General features: G+C 31.5%; 1 protein-coding gene across 1 annotated transcript in view; it reads right to left on the bottom strand.

Annotated features, from left to right (window-relative positions):
- Positions 1 to 25,895, bottom strand: part of LOC148280483 (monocarboxylate transporter 14) — a 90,216-nt gene that overhangs the window by 5,005 nt on the left and 59,316 nt on the right. The window contains exons 2-4 of the mRNA XM_088228320.1: positions 18,970 to 19,091; positions 3,481 to 3,606; positions 1,085 to 1,289 (exon numbers count right to left, since the gene is read on the bottom strand). Of these exons, the coding sequence (XP_088084446.1) occupies positions 1,085 to 1,289; positions 3,481 to 3,606; positions 18,970 to 19,080 (442 nt within the window). The 5' untranslated portion in view covers positions 19,081 to 19,091. The remainder of the gene's footprint in view (positions 1 to 1,084; positions 1,290 to 3,480; positions 3,607 to 18,969; positions 19,092 to 25,895) is intronic.

Genomic DNA, 25,895 nt, shown 5'->3' with positions numbered 1-25,895 from the left:
AATCTTCAAGAAAAAATTAAATAAATAATTTGAAAATATTCGACTTACTACTAATTTTCGTTTCAGCTACCTTAAAAGGTCATTGAAAAATTAAGGCAACAATGTTTTAAGTATGTCCGAATGCTTGCAGACTAGCTGGATTTTCTCCTTAGGGAGTTGTTCATAATTAAATTTGTTGGAACAGAGAGGGAAAACATTTCTGAGAAGGAAATATGGGAGTCTAGGCTTATGACCTTTAATTAGCTGGTTTAAGTGGCCATTTTACACACTGTGTAACATTCACCATTCTGCCTATGTTTAAACATCCACGTTTCCACAACTCTTCCATCTGTAAACATTTGTACAGTAAAAGAGCTGAAACCTTTATCATCTGGGTGAGATTCATCCGGCTGAACCAATTCACCTACTAGGCAACGCCTGAAAACAATTTTCCAATTTTTTATACTTCTTCTTTTACCAGGTAGTATTCAACAATGTTTTGAGTATGTCCAAATGCTTGCAGACTGACTGATAAAGGTTTCAGCTCTTTTACTGCATAAAAGTCAACAGTTGGAAGAGTTGAGGAAATGGGGTTGTTCAAACATAGGCAGAATGGTGAATGTTACACAGCGTTTAAGTGGTCATAAGCCCTGTAAATGCCTAGACTCCCGTATTCCCTTCTCAAAAAGGTTTTCTGTCTATGTTGCAACAAATTTAATTATGAACAACTCCCTAGGGAGAAAATCCAGCCAGTCTGCAAGCATTTGGACATACTCAAAACATTTTTAAATTAACAAACTGGTAAAAGAAGAAATATAAAAAAAATTAAAATTGTTTTCAGGCGTTGCGTAGTAGGTGAATTGGTTCAGCCGGATGAATCTCACCCACATGATCAAGGTTTAAGCTCTTTTACTTCACAAAAGCCAACAGATGGAAGAGTTGAGGAAATTTGGACGTTTGAACATAGGCAGAATGGTGAATGTTACACAGTGTTTAAAGTAGCCACTTAAACCAGCCAATGACATGTCATAAGCCATGTTAATGCCTAGACTTTCATATTTTCTTCTCAAAAGGAAATTAAGGTCTTTACGAACTTCATATTTACCTCCAACAACTCCAAAAATAATGTAGAGATATTCTATAGAAGTTGCGAAATAAGACAAGCCAAATGCTGCAGCGGTCACCATGGATCCGAGCATTGTCACCATCCTGAAGCCGTACCGGTTGGCAAGAGCACTCACAAAGGGTCCAGCCAACAGATAAAATCCTGATAGTAAGGAACTCACGAATGCCACCTGCGCCTCAGACACCTAGAAGCAAACAATATTAGGATTTTAATCATTAGTTAACCACAATATAGTGTTTTTTCGTCATGTAGCTTCACGAATTTTTAAATAATCAACTGACAGCGCAATGCTATCGATGCGATCAATGAAATTATCTAAAGTTGGTTCATTATTACAAGAATTTTCAAATAAACCAACCATGGCCAGAACCCGAGTTGAGAGGTGAAAGGCCATTAAAAAACGAAGAAGAAGAAATAAACCAGCCAACCAGCCGCGTGATATCCGACGGAGAATAGCCTATTTCACACATATTTTCTTAATCTAAACCGCACGGTAAAATTAAAGTGGATTGACATTTATTAGATTCGTTTTTACGTGTTTAAAAGTGATAATATTTTTAAAAAAGTGTTTTTTTATTTTATTTAATACTATATACTGGTAGTTAATGATTTTAATAAAAATATCAATAAAAACGCCTCGGTTAAAACATTATTTTAAAAAATATATATATTATACAGGTGATCTTTAAACCATGTCACATCCGAAACCATAATAATCAGTATCGGCAAGAAGACATATTAGCATATTTAAAAAAATATTTAGAACACAGAAAATTTTTCAAAATAAAATATTAAAAAAAACAAATTTTTGCTTACTTCTGCAGGGGAGAAGTGAGGGGAGCGCGGTGCAGAATCAGACTACCTCCCTTCCCCCGTCCTCGTTTCACCCTTGCAGAAATAAGCAACCATTTGCTTTTTGTGATATTTAATTTTTTTAAATTTTATTCATTCCAAAAAATTCCGAGACATCACTAATACAATGTATCACATGTTGCGTTCGTAGTAAAAGAGAAATCCTATATATAATTATCTCGCACACTATTTACGTCTCACTATCGATAATACGGGTATATTTGGAAGCGAGAGATAATTTTTATGCGTCACACGCGCGTACAGCAAAGTTTTTTGTTCTTCTCCCAGACGCCCGTTAGCTGTGTTAGTATTAGAAGCTGCTCAGCTTTCGTTGGGGGCAGTTCTTTTGCACGCACTGAGAGCATGAATTGATGTTTTTTTTTTTTTTTTTGTTGCATTATGATTAAAAATACCATCACTTCTGACATTAACTATAAATAATTTAAGTAATTGCCGATGAATATTAAACTTTTACGATTTAAAATCTCTCATTTTTTGCATGTGTAGTGACTACACAGCACTGTAACGCGTGGAAGTTTTTAGGACAGTAAGGGAAAGGTTAACGTTCTTATAATTTACCCAAATATTTCCATTTTGGTGACCATTTTCAACGAGTTGTAATTAACACAATATCAGAAAATGGAATCCAAGTTGCGGTAGATTGGGGTTCGAACCTTGGACCTCTGATCCGTGAGTCCGCAACACTAGCCACGGGACCACAACCCGATTCAAATAATATAGTCAAACTTAACAAACGAGATTTTAATGATAATTTAATCAAAATCATTATTTAAATTCAGCGAGTACTCAGGTAAAAATCCTGCAAAAGGAAATTGACTGGAGATTAGTCGGTCTCATGGTGTACTGGTTATTGCGTTTTCCGGGCATTAAATAAATAAATATTTGTAAAACAATAAATATCGATCCACTGAATTGTATTTTATCATGCCGTGTGGATTTTTGCTGTGGTGTGAAATGGGCCAATCATGCGATATCACGCAGTGAGCTCGTGGTTTGCACGTGCACAGCGGTCCAGTCTCCGTGAATGTACGGTAGTCTTAATCCGTAATGTAATGCAGGAAAAGCTCTAAGATAATAAATACTACGGTAAATTTACCTGCTAATCCTTACCTAAATCCTTAAGAAATCAATATCAAATGTCTGAATTCTAATTACCATACCGTTGTTCTAACTAATATACATGAGTCAAGAGAGTTAAGAAATAAGATCAATAAGTAAGTTTGTTAAGCCGTGAAGTAAAATAATAATTAAAATACATTAAATACAGGGCATAATATATTCAATTTGGAATATAACCAGCATGTAATCCGCCAGCTTTAAATAAAAGTTTCACAAAAAAAAACATGAAGAAAAAGTAATCGTTTGAAATCGTAACAACACAAAATGATTTAAATGTTTAAATTATATATGAATGGGAGAATCAAAATAAATGTAAAAAAATGTATTAATATCTATATTTTTTTATTGTTAAACTTACGAGAGTTTCTGTGATAATGTCTTACCAAGAAAGTGGCCATGATTGGTCCTTGGAGCAACCCACAAGAATACACGATGCCGTCTACCAGCAAGTTGCAGAAAAACGAGGCACCCACAACCACCCAGCCCCATCCTCCATCTGGAGGTACTATCTGAAAACATATTTAAATCACAGTCAGCTACTCGAAATTATAATAAAAAATATATTTCTTGAACATAATAATACGAAGAGTATAGGATACACGGTCTGATTTTTCTTTATTCGTTTACGTTTGTACGTATTCCGTATTTTCTCTCTGAAGTATGGCACTAGAGTGATGATTTTTTTATAAACTGTAAATATCTATTTCCTTACAATATGAATATTGAAGTTTTTTATATTTAATTTATTCAGATAACAAATATAAATACAATATTACTACTAAATACAATTTTTACACTAATTAAATACATATATTTACGTTAACGTTTCCCATTACGTAAAATTTAAAAAAACAATTATTGTGTACATAATGGGGATTGACATCTTACAGTAGTTTGTTTATTTTATTTTTAACTTTCAATATTTTTAGGAAAACGTATATAAATTACAAAAAAAAAAAAAAAACGGTGTTTTTAATCAGCGCTACACAAAGAAGAATTTTAAATCAAACGTTTCACTTCTTTCTTAAATATATTGTATTCCTGACTGTACTTTTTACTATCTTTGTTCATTTCATTAAAGAAAAATATTCCTCTGTAAGTATAATGATGTTGTGCTGTAGTTATTTTTAATTTGGGAATTGAGATATTACCACCTGTTCTAGGTCGCGTACTTACGTTTTGTGACCTAGAAACACTACTATTTATTTTGTCTTTATGTATTTGAATCAAACAAAATTTTTTTACATAACAATTTTATATCTAAAACCTTATTTTTTTAAATAATTTAACAGTGGAAAAAATAAACGGTTTTTTTAAATATTTTTTTTAATTAATTTGTGTATTTTTTCGACAGGTAAAATATTTCTTTTACCACGCAATTAGCAAATTAAAGATCTTGTTATTATTTTTGAAGCAAATTTTGCGTTTAAGTCTCATATTACTAGTGTTTTAGATGAATCTAGTAAGATGCTTGGGTTTGTACTTTGAAACTAACGAAATTTCAATAATACTATTGCAATTCGCACATTGAATGATACGCTAATCCGCAGCATACTAGAATGCTGTTCCATAACTTGGTACCCTTCTGAATCAAACCACATCCTTGAAATAGAGAAGGTTCGAAAGCGATTTTTGCGATACCTATATCTTAAAGAAAATAATAATTATCCATTCTTGTACCCATCATTTTTTCTAGGAGGGATGCTGGATTACAACACCCTCGAATCTCGTTGTCAATTGGGAAACATTTCGTAAACAAAAAGTGTAAATAATCCAATTATACTGAAAAAGATCAATATGTTTCTTTTTGGGACCATTGCAGGAGCCATCTTTAGGGTAAACTAAGTTGACTGAAACGTCGGAACATATCCAACACACGCGGTATCACCCAAAAAAGAAACATATTGATAACAGTGACCGTGAAAACCTTCGCACCTATTGAAAAAGATCAGTTTGTATGTTCCCAATAATTATACTTGAACGAGATCTCATGCACTGTTTCACACACGCAGCAGCCGTACAAATGCAAATTAGAATTCACCCAGAAATGGGGCTTGCTTAACACAGCTTCTGTGGATAATATGGATTTTTTTTCTGTACATATCGGCAGCTTAGCAGCTATCTGCATTCTATTCATCAACTTCTAACTTAGGTTTACAGTCTGTATTACGTGATGGGTTAAACAGCCCGTAAAGTAATGCAGACTACAATAAATTGACAAATAAATAAATATTCACCATTGGATGTTCCCTATCGTTTAAAACTTTTTGTCAAATCGTTTTTTATAGGAGCTAAGACCATCCAAAAACTCTTAAAGCGAATAGTTTTATCTACCATCTTTTTATTTCTCATACTCCTTCTTTAAAATAACAATATTTAATGGGTTCAGCTTTGGTTTGCGCAAAATGGGATTACGAAACCTTTTTAGCCAGGCATAACCAGTCCGATGACCTTTGTCTTTTTTGCACAGTATTATTAGCACAGTGATACTTATTTACTTCTGACTAAATTCTTAAGGACAAATAATAAAAATATTTTAATTTGTTTAATATTATTGGCCAAATTTAAATAATAAGTCTAATTGAATGTTCCTTTTTACTTTTGGCCCAAAATGTCACGTTATGTTTACGTTTAATTTAGACGGTAATAATATTTTATTGTCACATAACTCTTCCATACTGATTTTAACTACCTCACATATTATATTATATTTTTTCGTAGATATTTTTTTTGTCGTTTACTGAAGCGTATATTCTTTAAATTTCTTATTCTTGTTTCTATGAGCCAAAATCACTCGCAAACGAGTGGAGATATACCTACATCCCAACCCATTAGGGTTTTTCATATTTTTTACAATGAAAAAATATTACGAAGTTCATTATCAAAAGAATTTTCGCTTTTATTTACAATAAACAATTAATAAAAAATTGTATTAAAAATATACAAATACGATATCTATGTAAATTATTAACGTTATTAGGAATAAAAATCACTCTGAATACCTGGCAGGCTTAAAAGGTAGTTTTCCCATATATTGGTAGAACTCTTTGATAAAATGTTTCAACCTTAGTACGGTAGATGGCAGTAGTATTCACATTAAATCAAAATATACCAACATTTCTTTCTATGGTACCAACAGCCATTTTACCATAATAATTATTAATTTAAGTTTTAAATAGACGGGATAATATTAAAAAAACAAAACTATGTTAACAAAGCTCTTTCTGTAATAGGTTATGTGCTTTGAATTCCCGATAAAAAATATGTACGCACATTTTTACTGGGCATTTTTTCAGATCAAAAATATTTCAAAGCTTGGATGATTATAATTTTACTAAAAGCTCACAAAAATACAATAAATATAACTATGGTCTAACTGTAAAAATAGAGTGGCGGGTTCGATTCTCGCCAGCTGCAAGAAATATTTTTTTCTCAATCGGTTTGGGTGTTGTATATTTTTTATAACTTCCTTCCATATCCCCTCTTTCTCACATCCTGACAAGCCTCTAAAATAAAGGCTTAGCGGGTTATTCCTTTTTTAAAAAGGTAACACTAACAAACCATGTCCTCTTTTTGCATTTCTTGTGAAAAATGAAAATTTAAATAAATCTTGTAGCTAATTAATAGAAAATTAGTTGTCATTCATAAAAAAACAATGGAATATCCTCGTATGTACTCGAAGTAGGACTTTAAACATGCACTATCCTGGATTCAAACTAAAGATATGAACTCTTTTTTTCTATGATTTATTTTGTTGCCCTTTAAGCCATATTTAAGGAATATTTTTGTGTTTTTTAAAATATTTTTTATTTCCTTTTTTAATTACTATATAAAAAAAAACAGATTATCTTTTACAGAGTATTTTATTTTTTCTTTCTTATGTTTTACAAAAATATTATTACTGTCCATTATTTACTATAGGAGCAAAAATTCATTATCATATTCTATCAATATGTATTTCATTGATACGTAATTATGCTTTATTTTTTTTAATGCTCTGTTTTATTATCATGTTTATTGTAAAAAACAAAAAAAAAAAAAAAAAAAAAAAATTAAAAAAAAAAAAAATACCTACTGGGCCTTAGTATTCTATCATAGTTCCCATCCGTATTCTAACACTATTCCTAGGTGTATCTATATACCAAGTTTATGAGCAAGGCCTAATAAGTTTTGCCTAATAAGGCCTAAAATCTGTCTGAACCGTAAAATTTATTTAAATATATTTTTTTAATTAATTATTTTTATTGCAATATTTTGAGTTTGTCCAAATGTTTGTAGACAAAAGACTGGATTTAACCCCCTAGAGAGTCGTTAAGATTAACCAATTGCAACAGAGATGGAGAACATTTTAGAGAAGGGAACATGTAAATTGGCCTCTTAAACCAGCCAACGATAGGTCATAAGCCCTGTAAACGTCTAGACTTCCATATTCCCTTCTCTAAAATGTTCTCCATCTCTGTTGTAATTTCTTTGTGTGATGCAGTGCCTATGGCCAAACAAAATATTTTTGTTCTGCTATTTTAACTATGTATATTGACAGGTTTTTTTTTAATATTGTAACTTCAACTACCCGTTTTAATGAGTGCCAAACGTTATCACATAAAAACTGTCATGTCCAGCAAAGGTAATTGCTTTGATGAAGAAACGCGCTGGCCGCCAGCGCCATTTTTTATTTGATATTATAAAATCTACTTTTTTGATTTCCTGATGACGATCCTGATATTTGTCATTCCGGATAGCTGGAGTTCGGATAAACGAAGTTCTACTGTCATTTCTTCCATTAAGGGAAGAAGGAACATAAAAAAGTGCTCTTAAATCCACCGCACCGTGGCAAATAAATGTTTGTCGCAAGGGGCAAAATTAGCAGTTCACAATGGACTTCCGGCCCTGACCCTGATGTATGGGAGCGAAGTATGGACTTGGAAAAACAGGGATGAAAGTAAGTTCAATGCTGTCGAAATGCGATCTCTCAGGCGAATGTGTGGTAAAACTATGTACGATAGATGCACAAATGTTGAGATCCAGACATTATGGAAGGCTGAGATAAGCACTATCGACAAAATCAAGCAAAGAGCTCTGCGCTGGTTTGGACATGTAGAGCAAATGGACAGCGAAAGAGCGGCTAAGAATATTTACAATGCGAATGTTGATGGATGCAGAAATAGAGCAAGACCGAGAAAGACATGGCATGACCAAATCTAACAAATACTTGAAGATGGACATGTCAAAAGTCGGAATAATCGGCGGGCGTGCATGAGAAGATGTATAAATGTGGAAGCGACATATGTATGCAAAGATAGAGTGATGTGGTGTTGTATCCTCTCTGCCTATCCTTACGGGAAACGGCGTGGTGGTTTGTTGTTGTTGTTGTTGTAGGAACATAAAAATAGATATAGTCGTTAATTTCTAATGGAAGATGATTGAAGAAGAAAATTTACATTTTCAGCCAACGATGAAATTCGTATTGTAACAATAAAAGTACCTACCATAACTTTTAGAAAAATTATCGATTCCCTTGTGACTCACAATGAATCCACACAGTATAAAGGAAACTCGCAGACAATTGCGAGCAATTAATCATATTAAGACGATAAGAAATAATTGACCAATCATTTCATCGCGACATCCTACATTGTATCTCAGTTGGCAAAATACAGAATACTCCTCAAACCATCTGAGTGCTGCAAGATAATAATTTTATTATTAAGCTCTAAATGCCGCCATCTTGTTTCATAACATTAAAACTAAGATGATTACAAAGTGCAGTGAATATTTTACTATCTTACCTAACGAAATTCAAAAGCGGCGAGTTCATTTTTTAATTATTGCAACCCCTAAGTAAATCTTTTATTTTTTGTATACGTCGGTAATCAACATTAAAAAGAAAAGTTAGTTTTTAATTTTGACAACTGGCTTCTTACTGATTTGTTTTAGAGAGATAATTCCTGTCTTCTTTATAAATGATTTATGTACGGCAAGTTTTAACCATATTTCAGCAAAATTAAATGAATTTGATTGAATTAACCATATTTTGTAAGATAATAACACATTTAATTATATTTTTTAGTTGATTATCAGTTTGAAATCCATTGTTAGTAAAAAGCATTGTTAAATAATTTCTTATGTGTAAAAGAAAAAAAAAATAATAAAAAATAAATTCTTTTAATAAAAACAGAATTCAAAATATTTTTTGTGTCCACAAGTATTACTTCAGGTCTGAAATGTCTGAAAGGATAAATGGACTACCCAAATTAGCCAAAAAACTTAGAAAATATTTTTATATATGTGCTATCAGCGCCGTGATTTTTAAAGTATGGTAATTTTCAAATTACTCCGCGTGTGATGTCACAAGTCTCTTCGGTAAATTGGCATCCCGTAACTGAACTATATCGCAACACTATATCATTGGTTGATTCGAAAGAACTAATGACGTCGTTTAAAGTGGTTTGTTTTTATGAAAATCATTTTTAGTATTTTTTCATAAATTTTCAAGAAACTTCACGGTACAAGTTAATTCTCAAATGTTTACTGACCTTCCTCATTTTGAATATGGTTTGTATAAATAATCTTTAAATACCATGTATTGATGTTTAAATATGTTTTGTTACTATATTCCAATGCAATCTTCTATTCCTTATCCGCTCTTAAGTGTGGACATCACCAAACGCCTTCAGGAGACCGTATCGCCAGCCAGCACTCTCGCCTCGTCCCAAGTCAATTCCGCCGAACAAAGCCGAAAGATCGTCATCGACGGTCAACGACAGGAACCCATAAGTGTGAAAAGGGGGCAGCGTGGGTTAAGGCTCTCCTGAGGTATCCGTTACACGTGTCCAAGCCATGTCCACTTTCGAAACACTCGTCATAGGAGGCTGCTGCATCCGTTCTCGGGCTTCAACGTTTGAGATGAAATCGAATCACCCTATGCCTAATATTCACCTCACTCTCAAAACTCAGAAGTTTGGTGTTTAGAGTTTTGGTGAGGTGTCAGGATTCACATCCATACCTATAGGAGTACCGGCATTAAACAAGAAAAAAATAATAGGATAGAATAGATTTCCTCCAGTGTTAAATGTTTCTCCACAATACGGAAATATCACATATACCTGCGAATACCGATTAAAATATATTAAATGGATTTAGAATAATTAATTGTATTTCCAAAATCAATTTGGATATTGTGGAAAAATTATTTCATATATAAATTTTTAAAATAAATTTTCTCTAGAAAAACGCGACATGTTTGGCCTTGATAGTTGTGACGTCAAGATTAGTGACAATGTTCTAAACATTTTAATGGTCAGGAACAAATAAACATGAATCGTGACGTATTAGGAGCGTGGCCAATAGTATGACCGTTTTTGCGGGAATTCAAAATTACAATTTTAAAAATATTTTTTTATGCTACTAATTAATAACAAAAAAAAAATTACTGGACATTTTTTCATAGATCTTTATTACTGTTTAAATGTTAAAAGAATGTATTTATCTGTTCTTAGGCGGATTGCGAGCTCTTTGTGCATGCTACCATCCTCAGTTATGTGAACTCCCGAGTATTTAAAGCTGTCAACTTTCTCGATTCTCTGCCCATTATTATAGAGAGGTTAATCAAGGTCAGGACATGATTAATTGCACATAGTCTGGGTGTTTTTGATATAAATATAAAGACCCAGAGGAGTGGAGTTTTCTTTCAGTCTCTTAACAATTTCTTGGAGAACTCTAATATATTTTTCGAGAAGAACCGCATCATCTGCGTACTCCAAGTCGCACAACTTTATGGAGCAGTTCACTTCGATTGTGTTTAATGAAAATTATCCTTTTATACTTTACCATTATTGTGTTTATTTTTGGACCACTTGGTTTAATCATTAATATTTTTAACATGTCAAAATGTTTGTAGATACGTCCTAGATTTCTAAAAAAATATTTAGATAAACATATTACAACAGAGATGAAAAGTAAATAATGTGTATTAGTAATTTATTCGTAATTGTTTACAATTGTTTTTATGGACTTAATAATCTATTGTGCTTTTTTTAACACGTTTTTGTAATTACCTAATTATGCATATAATTTATGTACATTGTAAATGGCAGTAGTGCTGTATTGTACATTTAAATCAATATTATTGTTTTATAAAGTTTATATTTGAAGCACTTACTTTGTGGTTATTCATTATCATAAAATAAATAAAACAAATTGGTTTTTAACCACTATTTTTTTTTCTTTTTTTTTTCCACCGACCGTTAGTTACGTAAACCTTGACGAAAAAGCTTGTTTGCTTTGAAACCAGTCGGTGGAAAAAAAATAATAATCAAAAATTAGTGGTTAAAAACAAAGTTGTTTTATTTATTTTGATTATATTTTTTAACCACTATTTTTTTTTTTCCACCGACCATTAGTTACGTAAACCTTGACGAAGAAGCTTGTTTGCTTTAAAACCGGTGGATGGAAAAAAAAATAGTGGTTAAAAACAAAGTTGTTTCATTTATTTTATCTTAAATAAAGTTATATTATATTTTTTTTATTTTTTTTTAATTTTTTTTTTTTATTTAAATCTTAAAATAGGGCACACATATCATACATATTGTTATGTGTGTTCTAATAATAACATTGCAAATATATTTAATTTATAAATTGTTTATCACATATGTCTTGACCATTATTTTAAATTTTGATATGTTTTTTTCTTCATAAATATTTTTTTCCATTTCGTAATACTTTTTAATTGCTTTAAATAAAATTGAATTTTGTGACTTTGCCTTTTTCCTAAATGGAAGTCTAATTTTGTTCTTTTCTCTAGTATTGTGATTGTGTTCATGCTGGTTCCGATCAATTTTTTTCCAAAATTCTGTCTTTTTATTAGAGTTTATAATTTTATGAACAAATATCATTGTATTGTAAAATATTCTTTGTTTAAATGTTAATAATTTCATTTCATTTACCATCGACTTTACCCTCGTATATCTGTTTTTTTTCAAAATGATTCTAAAGGCTTTATTTTGTAATACAGTTAGTTTATCTATGTTTTCTTTGTTTGATAAAAATAAAATGCTACTACAGTAGTTAACGTGTGGTTCAATAATTGCTTTGTAAATAGTTTTGCAGGAGTCCTTATCAATAAATCTTCTGATCCTTCCCAAAATTGATATTTTTTTTGCAATCTTATTTATTACCATCTTAGCGTTTTGGTGAAATGTAAGTTTTGAATCCAACATTACACCTAAATATTTAATTTCAGTGACTTCATTAAGTTTTTCATTTTCTATTACAATTGATGGTGTAATTTCTATTCTTTTGTTTACTATATTCATATATTTAGTTTTGTTAACATTTAATTTTAATTTATTAATTTTTAGCCACAGTGATACACTATTAAGATCATGATTTAGTCTGTCCATAATTGTTTTATAATTTTCTCCCGATATATATATTAAGGCATCGTCTGCAAAGAGTCTTATTTTTGAATATTTTAATGTTTCGACAATATCATTTATGTATATAATAAACAAAACCGGTCCGAGAACCAATCCTTGTGGTACTCCCAATGAAATTTTGAGGGGCTCGGAAATTTCATCATTCACCTTCGTTATTTGGTATCTATCGCCAAGGTACTCTTCAAACCATTTTATAGTTTTTCCTTTTTTTTCAATTTTTTTTTCCTTAGTGGGAGGGATTTGAGTAGGAAACTCCTTGATGATTTTCCAAATGCTTGAGTTTACAGTTTATCATATTTATGTGCCATATACATATGTATATGTTTTAAAAAATTTTTTTTATGTTTCTAATCCTATATTTGTGATGATATACTCATGTGTCTGTGTCATATACTTGCTCGTCCCATCTCAACACAGGACTTTTTGTCACATGGAGTTGGGACTTATTGTCTCAAATAATGTACAATAACCATATGTATTTAAATAAATTAATAAATGTATACATTGGCGTCGTCGTACACTCCATCTGTTGATATCTTTCAGGTTTCTGTAATAACAGTCTTAAATAATTTTATCATAACCAAAATATTATAACCATTATTTCATTACATTAAGTACTTCATTGCATAGCATGGAGCTATTGGTATTTTTTGCTAGTTTTTCTAATGGTCTAAAGCTGTTTGCGCTTAAATGTTATATTTGATTTTCGTATAAAAAAATGTGCATTTGCCACTTGGACTTTCGACATATTTCTACCAATGTATTGCAACCTTTAATTGCGCATAATTTTATAGGACGCCATTACATAAAAAAAATTGGCGCTTAAATTAGGTATTTATTCCAAGTGTTATTGAACTGCTCGGCTCGTGTCTGCAATAAAATCCGAATATAGCTAGTAAAAAACGGCATTTATATGTTTTTTTTTTTATAACGTAATATGCAAAAGATTGATTTTATGTCAATAGAAAAAATGGTATATAAAGAAACATTATTGGCGCCTGATTATGGCGATGTACCTACATAATTAATGTGTCTATCAACACGCATTTTTTCAACGTTTTATTTTAAATTGATAAAATTAATTCGTTTTTTTTTCGAAACAGTTTTATTACAATCTATCAAAGTATAAAATAACCGTAAACTTTACTCTGGCTAATCTTACGAGTTCAAATGTAAAGCTGTTTTAAACCCAATTTTACGAAAAGAACACTTTTTTATATTTTAAACCAATACAATTTGGTAACTTTTAACGTTCACGTTGGCCATTCAACGGCATTAGTTTTTTTCTAAAAACACACTGTAGAAATTAATAACTAGAATAAATATTGCTAAAATACTTCTTTATTTAAGTACCCATAAACCGAAGTTTTTTTTTAAATTTCAAGAGGCGTAATCTGCCGCTCAAAAAGTAATTATATATAATTCATATAAAACTTATTAACTATATGTTCATTAATTAAAAATTATTTTAAAATATCACGAATTTCAAATAACAGCATTTTACAAAGGCAAATTCGTATGACTTCCTTGCTTTTTATTAGACCACAGCCTTAACTAGACCCAAAACAACAGTCCAATAATCATGATTAATTTTATTGCAGTTGAGAATTATTCCTTTAAATGATATTTATGTTTAATTAAATGTACCTTGTATGTATGTAATGTAAATATAAATAGCTACTTTTTTACAGTGGTTTATTTATTTAAAAAACCAACAAGAAACACAAAGGTATGTACATTGAGATATAAAATCGTTATTTATCATGAGTTCACTTCAAATCCATGAAGACAACATACATTACGTGTTCCTACATCACAAATCGTAAATATGCGACCTAGAACAATTGGTAGAAACAAATACAGCACAACATCATTAGACATACAGAGGAATATTTTTCTTTAATGAAATGAACAAAGGAAATACAGAGGGCAGTCAGGAATGCAACATATTATTTAAGAAAGAAGTGGAAAATTGTATTCATAATAGCACTGATAGATAACACTGCCTATTTTTTTGTGATTTATATTTTATCGTGAAAATATTTACGTTCCAAAAAAAAAATAAACAATATTGTACATTATACAAAAATAAACAATATTGTAAGACGTCACTCCCCAATATGTACACTAGAATTGTTTTTCTTCGTAATGAAAAACTTTTATTATATTTATATAAATATTTGTATTTAGTTGTAATATTACTTCTTACCAATTTTTTTTCCTGTACCTTTTTCAATATAAGTACAAGTTTTTAATTATTTATATTTTTATACTTACGCACCCACACACACGCACCCTCTCCCTCATTCATTCAAACATGCACATGCACACTCTCCCTCATTCATTCACACACACACATTCACATACACACACATGAATACAAACATCACAAACATACAGTTACGTAAACTCTTTCTCTTATATATTATGTATTATTAGATTTACAGTAGATTTTTTTAATTAGCCATAGTATTGTTGATGTATTTCTACTTATTGTTTTATGTAATAGCTGCAAAAATCCCAAATAAAAAAAAATATTGGAAACGTCTTTATTTTTTCTGGATAAAATAAAAGAAAAACTTTTTTGAATGCATTTGAAATATTTATATATAGCTCGATTGTAAAATATGGTTTATTACTTTTATACGTAGAAGTTTAAGTATCTTCTTATTCTGAAAAAGAACAACCTATTATTAACCATCGCGCATCGGTCAATGTACCGGTTATATTGTGAAAGTATTTCTCATCCCACAGAGCAAAAAATTACCATGATTCATTCTTTATTTGCAATACCAATGATTTGAATCCAATATGGACCTTTATTGAATTGACTGAGGTATTGGATCGTGGCAGTTATTTTTAATAGCATTCGAGCACTGGAGATGTACGGTTGTGAGGCATGGTGCTTTATCGAAAGAGATAAAAAAAGACTTGAGGCCTTCTAGATGTGGTGCTACAGAAAAATATTAGGAATTCGCTGGAGAGACCACATCACTAATGACGAGGTTCTCAACAGAACCGAAGAAGGTAGGCACCTAATCAAAACCATCTCAGAGAGGCGAGCCCGATGGATCGGCCACGTTATGCGCCATGAGGGTCTCCTGCACGACATCATAGAGGGAATGGCTGAGGGGACAAATTATAGAGGGCGCCCCCGACGGGACTATTTGGAGCAAGTGTGCGAAGATTTAAACTGCGCCTCATATGTCGAGCTGAAGAGGGCTGCAGAAAATAGAGACCAATGGAGGACGAGATGCAGGACTTTGTTGTAAACCAATCCCCAGGATTGAGACTGCGAAGAAGAATAGCATTGGTTATATGTTAAACTCAATTTTCTTCTCAATGTATAGCATGCGCTTTTATCCCTATACATTTTTTTCGCATGTTGCTGTCCTACTCCTACGACATAGTTACGTATTATCGACTCCTTTAACGTGTGCAGTAGGTTTGCAGACTCTCGCAGTCCAACGCGACATCCCCTCAGCCATCCACGCTTACCCACTACCTCGCAAGACCCCTAAAGTTGTCATCCTCTTAATTTTGGCCTTTATAATGCAAATTTCTAGCTCCAGAAGTCAGAGTAATCCGGGTCGTCTTCTACCATTTTGCTAACCTGTCTTCTTGGTTCTCTCTGGTAAAGACACCTATTCAGCAGACGCCTTCCACCCATACATACTGTGGATGCGACGCATCACTTGACTGTTTAAAAAAAACAATACGTAGTTTAATATGAAAGATTAAAAATATCAAAAGGAAATCTTCAAATTTTCCTAAAATAATTTTATTCTGTATTTCCGTCAACGTACTGAATATCAAGCTACTTTGGCCTTGACTGTTTTTGTTAGATACGCTAGAATCTAGATACTACTCTTCATTTTGAGTCCAGTCCTATTGCAAGTGATCGAATATCCGCGCACGCGCGTTAAGGTTCATAGCGTTGTCATATTGTTCTACAAGACTCATAGATATAGGAGCATCCAACTCGTGTAATGCAAAGAAAAAACGACTCTAATAAGATATGGCATAAATATTTCAATAGCAAATTATAGAAATTTGTCCAAAATTGAAGAACATATCGAGTTTTAGGTACGTATGGAAAACTACCTCAAAAAAATGGTACCTCAAGCGCACTTTATGAAAGTGATTCTATGCTATATTGATTTGAGTAATATATTTACCTATACCTATGTGCTATCATGCCTACTTAAAGTAAAGACATGATTTTTTTTTGTCAGCATCTTTACTGATAATATTCACCGCAAGCTCCTGCTACTTGGGGCTCTCCTAGCTTAATTAGTCTGCTTTCCTTGTTTGGAACTTTCTAGTACTAGGGAACGCTTTGGCTATCATCCCGTACGGTCATATTATACTGTCAACCCTTGCTAACCTATAGTCCTTAAAATATAGCTTGATTAGAATGACAGCTGTCAAACTAATTTCATTAGTGATGAGAAATTACTGATCACTGATCCAATCGATTTTATCAGTTATTTCATGCAATCGTGAAACTCTGTTTTCGAAAATTGAAATAAAAAACCCAAAAACAAGCGTATTGTAGTGAGTTTAACACAATTATTTACCAAAAAATAAGACATTTATACTTTTTTCACGAACAACATCAAATGAACTATTTTTTTATTCGATCAATTTACATTGATCAATTTGTCCCATCTCTAACGTTTTTGCAAAATGATGTAACCTTATAAGAACGTCGTTAATAATTAGGTTTATTTTAGTTTTAAAGCTGATTTTATATATTAATGTTTATTTATGTGTCAAGCATTGTATTAAAAAAATAAATCAACACGCCAGATACAAATGATTTTTCGTGTGGCAATATAAAAAACTCATTTGTCGTTACTACAAAGTTATGTCGTCACTTTTTCTGACAAATGTCATTCCAATCAAGCTATATTTTAAGGACTACAATCGCTTGCTTTATTTGGCACAACCGGGTTCTTTGGTCAGACATATATTTTGGTTAATCCAGATCATAGTTATTGATCCCGAGTTCCTACTCAGCGAAGTTCGAATGCTGGCTGTTAGGCCCTTTCGCTAACTTCTGAATACAGTGCGAGACATCATATTACTAGAAACAAATTGTTTGGCTGTCCCACAACGCCACGTGTTTTGGCCATCCGGAATCATAAATCAACCCCCGTCTTGAACAATAACTCCATCGCCTCTCGATCTGTAAAATCAATGCTTGTCAACCCGTGTAACCAACGATATTGTATTTATTAAATTTTCTAGAGCTTGTACTGTTTGTAATGTATGAACCAAAATAATAAATATACTTGAAACTAGCGGATGCGACAGACGTTATCCTGCCTGAACATTGGCTTGCCTGCTATTGCCTCGGAAAAAGACTTTTCATTGATAAGTACCTGCCTAGGTACTTGTTTATAACTGAATTCTAAAACTAAACATTATTAATATTCAAATATTGAGTTTAAGTGGGTACCCACCCCGGTACTTGTTAATGGTTGAATCCCAACACATAAAATAATTTATTTTCAAATTTAGAATTCTTTTTGCAAATGTCAAACTCGGCTCTTCTTACCAGCAGAGGTGCACTTTATTCATGAATGCGATTTTCAAAAATGTATTTAATATCGGGTAATATTATTTTAGTGTTACAAAAAATGTAGTAATAACAAATAAATGCAAAGAAATTATAAGGAATGTAAGAAAAAAATCTCATTGGGATCCATAAAAAGTGAATGTTGTTTGTAAACATTCAAAAACAAACTTTTTTTAAATGCAAAAAAATAACATCCTTCCATTTTTTTTGTATATGCATTCTCGTCGAATGCAACCCTGGTAGGTCAATGAAAAAAATATTTATGCTTCTACCTTTTTTTTATAGATTCAATTGAAATTTTTAATATCCACGAACACGCGCAGCGCAAAGATCTACATTTCCCTGAAAACCGCACTTAAGCCGTTTAGGAGAAGCTCAGTGACATCACACGTACAGATGAATTATATATATATAAAGATATATCCAGACGTGTTATAAATTCAATTTTCACATATTTTGAAAGGGAATCATTTTCCATTTTAAAATATTTTTCATCTCAGTGGATCATTTGATAAAATCAATATAAGAATTTAGAAAGCATTCTTTCTGCGTATTATGCTTTCTTTGCACAGATTTTCTTTTTGGAATTTGTAAGTAAAGATGTTTTTTCCACACAACTTTTTCGCTTATACGTTCTTCAAATATTTCCACAGATAGGCACTTAGTAATCTAAGCTGAAAGGTCAGTTGAACGTGACAATCAATTAATCTGAGATGCAATTAATAAATGGCCGGCTCTTCGAGGCACTAATTAATCCTGTTTGAGAAAATTATATCTTTAAATTTATATATGTATTTTGAAGCGTCTATTAAAGATAAATGTTTGTAAATGAAAATGATTGTTTTTTTTCTTACCAACTCCGTTTCCGTTTGCTCTTCACTCTTGGGTGTATCTCTTCCTTCTCCGAATCCCTCATCAGAAGGGGTTTGAAGTCGTTGCTTCTCCGGCGTACCGGTTGTCGCCATTTTGCTTCAACCTGCAATGTACAAATGCAACATTAAACAATGTTATTGAAATTACCTGTCAGGAATTTTTCAAGTAAAAAAATACGATGGGAACGCTATTATTATTTTTTTCGTATGCGGTCGGATAAATTTTCTACAAAGGATTAAGTTTGGACGTTTGCGCCCTATAGGACAAACGTCACGTATTACGTCACCGCGCCATACTTGTACGCAACGATTATTAGAAGCACGCTCGGCGGGCATGATGTGTGACGTCAAAATGACGCGACGTCAACTGCGAAATGTTTTGTACGCACTAGTTTTTCTCTCACAAATCAAAAATGAAAACTTTTTTTTTTATACATTAGTTTGTTGGGATTTACATAAGTTGTAAGAGTTTATTTTCCAAATGAACACAAAAAAATACAACAAATAAGTCAATAGCATAGCATCTTCACCGTACACCGCGCAAATATTGCGAGTAGCTTTGGTAGCTTTATTCTCTCGATTGAACTTGAACAAAAGGGATGGGGAAAATGCTCACTTTCGTTTACTTGACATTCCATTTCGAAGACTTGCAATAAAATAAAATGATACCTGTAACGTAAAAGCAAAAAAAAAAATTTTGTCGAGCAGAAAATTTGCTTTCGTGTTACATAAACCTTTTTTTAAACTTATGATAGGCATTTTGAAACTTGGAAAAAAACGGACACAACTAATGCATCAATCTTCATTTACGTAAAATACATAGACACGCCCTACAGAGTAAAATATTCACAAAAGTAGTGACCCATAAACATACCCATAGTTTCTAAGTTTGTTTATTTAAACCAATATTCAAAATAGCATTCATATGCTTTCAAAAATAAAAGGATAATCATATTTGGTACATAAAAATGTTTGGTAATTTAACGTTAACAATCTGCATTTGTTTTTAGCATTTATGTATATAACTAGAGTAAACATAAGCGTTCGAAATATGTTCCTTCAACTTGCGGCCAATTGGCATGTGTTTGATAGAATGAACTTTAGTCTGTTGCGAGCGTTTGCCGGCCATTTTTCTCCTCGAAATTACTAAAATGCCCACATGAACGCCAAGATACTGCACAAATCGGATGGAAAACCTTTCACCGGCAAGTAATGTTCTTATATTGTTTAAAATAGCTATTTTAATGGCAAAAAACATCTTAATAATATGTTTTACATTCGAGAGTTATCTCCTGTCTCTGTCCTACTCAGTAAGTCGGACGTAAAAACGAACAACAAACAAAGGTGACACGTAATCGGAAGGGGACGACATACTGAATAGAACTTACAGTAGACCGATGTAAACAGTCCGTGCTTTTTACTGTGCTACTTGTTTTGCTTGTCAAAGTCGACGTGATAATAACGTGACGATACGTACTACTTCCGCTGATCAATTCCTTTCCTTTGGGGATAACTTTTTAGCTCGGATTTGTATGAGTGCTACCTCAATATATTATATCTCAATGGTTTTTGGTGGATCCCAATCTGGTTCTTTTCTAAAATAACTTATAATTTCGAAGAATTTATTTATATTCACTGGATTTTTAGGAACGAAAAGATAATGTTAACTCACATTTATTATATTTATAAAACGTATCCCTATCAGTGCATCACTGAAACTAAAAAGAGCTTCGCAATTGAGCCGCTAGGCGTAGTTTGACGTCTATAAAAAATAACATTGATTGTTTTAAGATTTGTTAATCACTCATGAACAAATATTTACCCGTGCATGATTGTCCTAATCAGTGCATGTGCTTATTAAAATGCATGTCGTGTTGGTTTTATATTTTTGTGCAACAACTATGGTGAAGGTGTATAGTTAGTTTGCACGTTGGTTTAATTGGTGTCCTGGCGAAGAAACGGGTACATCTCGAAGCTGGTAGACATATAAAAGTCGGTAATTGGTTATATACAAATATTTAATAACATTTAGTAAATATTCAATGAAAAGTCAAGCAATCCTTTTTACAATATTTATCCGAAAGGTTTTTACACGTTTTCATGACACAAGTAGGCATTATTGATCGATTCTAAAGGTCACACCTAGCTGGCGGTCGAAGAACGACTAAATACGCGTTGGGCATATTGAGCGTTTGGGCATGAGTTAAGTGTCGTAATTTTTGAGGGCTCGGGGCATGTTTATGTATTAATATGTCAATGTGAATCATTAATAAACAAGCGACCAGTTCATATTGACCCAGAGAACATTTTACCCTTAGAAGACGCATTATGTAATATTGATCATCATTTCGCACGCAAGGTGAGCCAAGGTAGTAGCGTCTATAATGTATCGCGGATTTATTTCTAATTGCATCGTCTCACGTTCCTTTAAACTGGTTAGGACTCGTTCCTACTCAGGAATGTTACTTCGAATTCCTACCCGACTTGCAGCCTCACTAACCTCACTTGTCTCGACTACTTTGCTCTTTCGGATACACGCGTATTTGGTATAGTGCCTGCTTGTTTCAATCTTTTAAAATAAATATAGAGTAAATCAATAGTAGTACAGTAGTCTCTCGGTAATCCGGCAGATATCGAACCAGAGCCTGCCGGATTACTGAAAATCACTAATGGAGAAATATCACTTTTTTCAAAGTAATAAAGGTCTTTGAAATAGTGTCCAGCAAAAAATATTGTCAAAAAAAAAGGGCTAGCAATCATTGTCGGGGAGAAGGGATATTCATTTGAGTGTTCACTTTTTTCAACTCATTGGTGATCGCATACATAATTTCGATGTTCTGAATTAATTCGGTCTATTTGTCCTTCGACAAAGGCAACACAGGTTGTTCTACCTACCACGATGCAGAACCAACCTGCCAATGGTTATGCCGGTAGGTAGAGCTATTCAATCGTATCGCCTCGGATGTCGATATATTTCGTGACAGTGGAATTTCTCTTAGGAGGACAATTTCCAAATTTTAATATGTATGTCAATTTTACATGATTTTTTTTTCTCTGTCCTATTTAATAAATCTGATACGTATATTTTATAATGTGTTAAGAATTAATTAGAGACGCTGTAATGTTCTCAATGTAACTTAAAATAAATAAATGAAATAAAATAAAAAATATTTTTAAATTTTAAATTCCCGCAAAAATTGTATTTCCATTGGCCACGCCCCTAATACGCCACGATTCACGTTTATTTGTTTTGTGATTAAAAAATGCCAAACAATCCTCAATGTTAATAATTTATTGTTTTCTTGTTTTTATCATGTAAAATAATTTGTGTATCCTAATAAGTATTATATACTTATTTTTAACCTAAATTAATCTTAATTTGATCGTATTTTTAAACTTTGATATGAAATTAAAAACTCTGACATTGTAACACCTATGCCGTATGCTATCTTACAAAAAAGATCCAAGTGTTTTTTTTTTTTTTTTAAAGAAGAAAAAATACTCAGTAAAAACCACCATACGAAGTTTCTATTTACGTGTACATTATTATTATTATTATTATTATTATAGTTAACTTATATAGCGCCATTTTCGTAATAAAATACCTCAAGGGCGCTTTACATGGTGATTCTATTGTTAAGTTAATTTAATTGAAGCTTTTAAATTTGTAATTTAATTAAAATAATTTATTTTGTTGTCACGTGCTACGGATTTATTCAAATGATTTAGAGAACAAGTGGGTTTTAAGTTTTTTCCGAAACATCACTTCACTTTCACAGCCTCGCACCTCTGCTGGGAGAGCATTCCATGCCATAGGGCCTGCGACCGCAAATGCGCGTTCACCAACTAGACATTACTAGAGTACATTAGTACATTACTAGAAACATTTAATCAAATCGAATAATTTGTTACATAACAAAAAGTGGTATGTACACTTACATGCAGTTAGATATACTTATAATAAATATAATATCAATATAGATATAATTTTATCAATATAGATAATTAACAAAATGTTCAGACCGTAATAAACTTCAACCTCGGTTGATGGCCAAAAGTAGTATGGAATATTTTTTTGGATAATTTTTACGTTCAATGTGATCCAAAATGCAACTTTATAGACTCCTTACACTTTGATGTCTAAAAAAATAAAAAACTTCATACCTCATCAGCCCACTCTAATGAATATTTATTTATGCTTCTTAAGTTATTTCATAAAACATTACATTTAATATAAAAAATTATCAATAATATTTTTTAGGGATTTTAAATAGTTTAAATCTTTCCATTTTTTCTCTGGTAATTTATTGTATAATTTCAAACCCTCAAATTAAGTTTTGAGACTCCATTTCTGCTCATTGGTAATCTTTTATTTTTTTGTTAAATATGTACTTTTATATGTATTGTATTGTTGGTTTAATTGCATTATTAATGTACTCTGTTATACTGGTGATGGCTCAGAAGACATTTCTGAGGTATCTTTACTCAAGGAAGTATGGATTCCATCCATGGTTGTACCCGTCAGACTTCATACTGGGAATGCTCGGCTACAGTAGTTTGGAGAAAAGAGGAAATGCATATTTGCTTATGTATTTTTCTGATTGATCCGTGGCATTACGATCAACATTGGTTCAATGGAGAGTATTTTTCTTTATGTTCCTTAGACAAAGGTAGCTTAAGCTGTTTTATCTTCCTGCTTGCAAAACCAGATTCACACTAATAATAATACCAGTAAGAAGAGCTATGTCTTTACTCAATCATATCTCCTCGGATATCGACATCCTTCGTGTAACTGAAAAACGGTTCAGAGGTGATAGCTTCCTTTTAGTCTGATTACTGGATATTTTTATTTTACAATTTTTTCATATTCAAATTGTATTGCTAATTTCTTTCAGTGTTATGTACTCGGCTATATTTTTTGTAATGAACATAAACGTATTAATAAGTAAATTGATATTGAAATTGAAATAATACGTTTGATAAGATGTAACCTCTTAAATATTTTATAAATAAAGATTGCAATATCATATGTTATCGCTGCTTCACTGTTAGAAAGCCAATTTCATTATGCATTTTTTTTTAAATTATGATTTACTTAACAAATGTACACTATTTATTGTACGTATAAAGTATCGTATTTTTTTGTTTGTTTTGTAAGCTTTTTAATTGTGTTTATATGTTATTAAGAATCGGGTTGTGGTCCTGTGGCTAGTGTTGCGGACTCACAGATCATAAGTCTGAGGTTCGAACCCCACTGTACCCCAACTAGATTTCAATTTTCTAATAGTGAGCTATTTACAACTCGTTGAAAATGGCCATCAACACTTGAAATATTTGAGTAACGTAAATACATTTTTTTTTATTTTTAACATTTATTATTCAAACTTATAATATAAAAAAATCAAACACTGATTTGAGTCTATTGAACACTTTATTTTATTTATACAAATATTTAAAAAAAAATCATGACAATTGTTTCGCCTTGTTAGGGCATTTATAATATATTGTAATAATATTATTATTCTTATTATAATATATTATAACATATATATTATCGACATTAAAATTGATATAATAATATTATTATATTATAATATTATTAATAAAATTTCCACAACAATTATCTAAAGATATAAAACTATAAAGCATCATTAATTATCTCACAATACATACATGTACGTCAATAAATACTTTTAAAATAGATAAAATATAAAATTTTCCGAAATTCACATATAAATATCTAAATTCCCCATTACCTATTTAACACTTAGCCTCGCCCTTACCTATTGGTTTTTCCCACAATTATGATTAATATACATGCTATAGTTTATAAGATTATATTTATTTTTTACTTAAGTACATTGAATTATATAACTATATAAGGACATTCTATCCATCTAATCTTCACATTCGTTTGAAAATGCCCGAACAAGGCAAAACAATTGTCACGAAATTTTTGTTTTTATATTTTTTAAAATAAAATAAAGTGTTCAGTTAACTCAAATCAATGTTTGATTTCTTATATTATAGGTTTAATTATGGAGTTCTACAAAATTAACACTAAATCAATCAAAAATGTTTTATTAATTATATTACACAGCTGCATGTTTTTGTGTGAGCTTATTATTTTTTATGTTAATTTAAAGTTACTTACAAGTATTTATCGAGATTTTTTTTTTGTACTTTGCTAGCCACTATCGTAATTTGTGCACGATGCACGATTTATATTAAAAACTCATTTCTGTGGTTACGATATTTTTTTAATTATTTTTTTTTAAACCAATACAGTCATAGTAATAAATAATACATAAAGAATAACAAATAACAAGACCAATTTTGGGTTTCATTTAAGAACAAAAATATAAAAAAACAAAACGTACTGTTCGCTAGGGGTGAAAGGAAGTGGGATGGGAAAATAGAGAAGGAAGAGAAGAAAAAGAAATAGTAAGTAAATATAAAACAATTAAAAAAATTAAAAAATGTGCAGTTAAATATTATATTTCTATACTCTTAATTTGAAGTCGTAAACTCTGTAGTTAGATTAACCGACAAAGTTTGCACGAACGCATTTTCTGAAATACAGATCGTAAGTTTAGTTCGTAATGTATTATTTATTAATCAACTTCATCCTTAAACAACCTAAGCCGAAGGAAGTGGGATGGGAAAATAGGGAAGGAAAAGAAGAAGAAGAAATAGTAAGTAAATATAAAACAATTAAAAAAATTAAAAAATGCGCAGTTAAATATTATATTTCTGTACTCTTAATTTAAAGTCTTAAACTCTGTAGTTAGATTAACTGACAAAGTTTGCACGAACGCATTTCTTGAAATACAGGCAGTTTAGTTCGTAATGTATTATTTTTAAATCAACTTCATCCACAAACAACCTAAGCCCTTTGAAAACTCAGA

This window comes from Micrasema longulum, unplaced genomic scaffold (assembly GCF_059751315.1).
Source record: "Micrasema longulum isolate JH-2025_06_02 unplaced genomic scaffold, ASM5975131v1 h1tg000576l, whole genome shotgun sequence".
Lineage (NCBI taxonomy): Eukaryota > Metazoa > Arthropoda > Insecta > Trichoptera > Brachycentridae > Micrasema > Micrasema longulum.
Note: the sequence above shows the minus strand (reverse complement) of the source record. Positions and strands in the feature narration are given on the sequence as shown.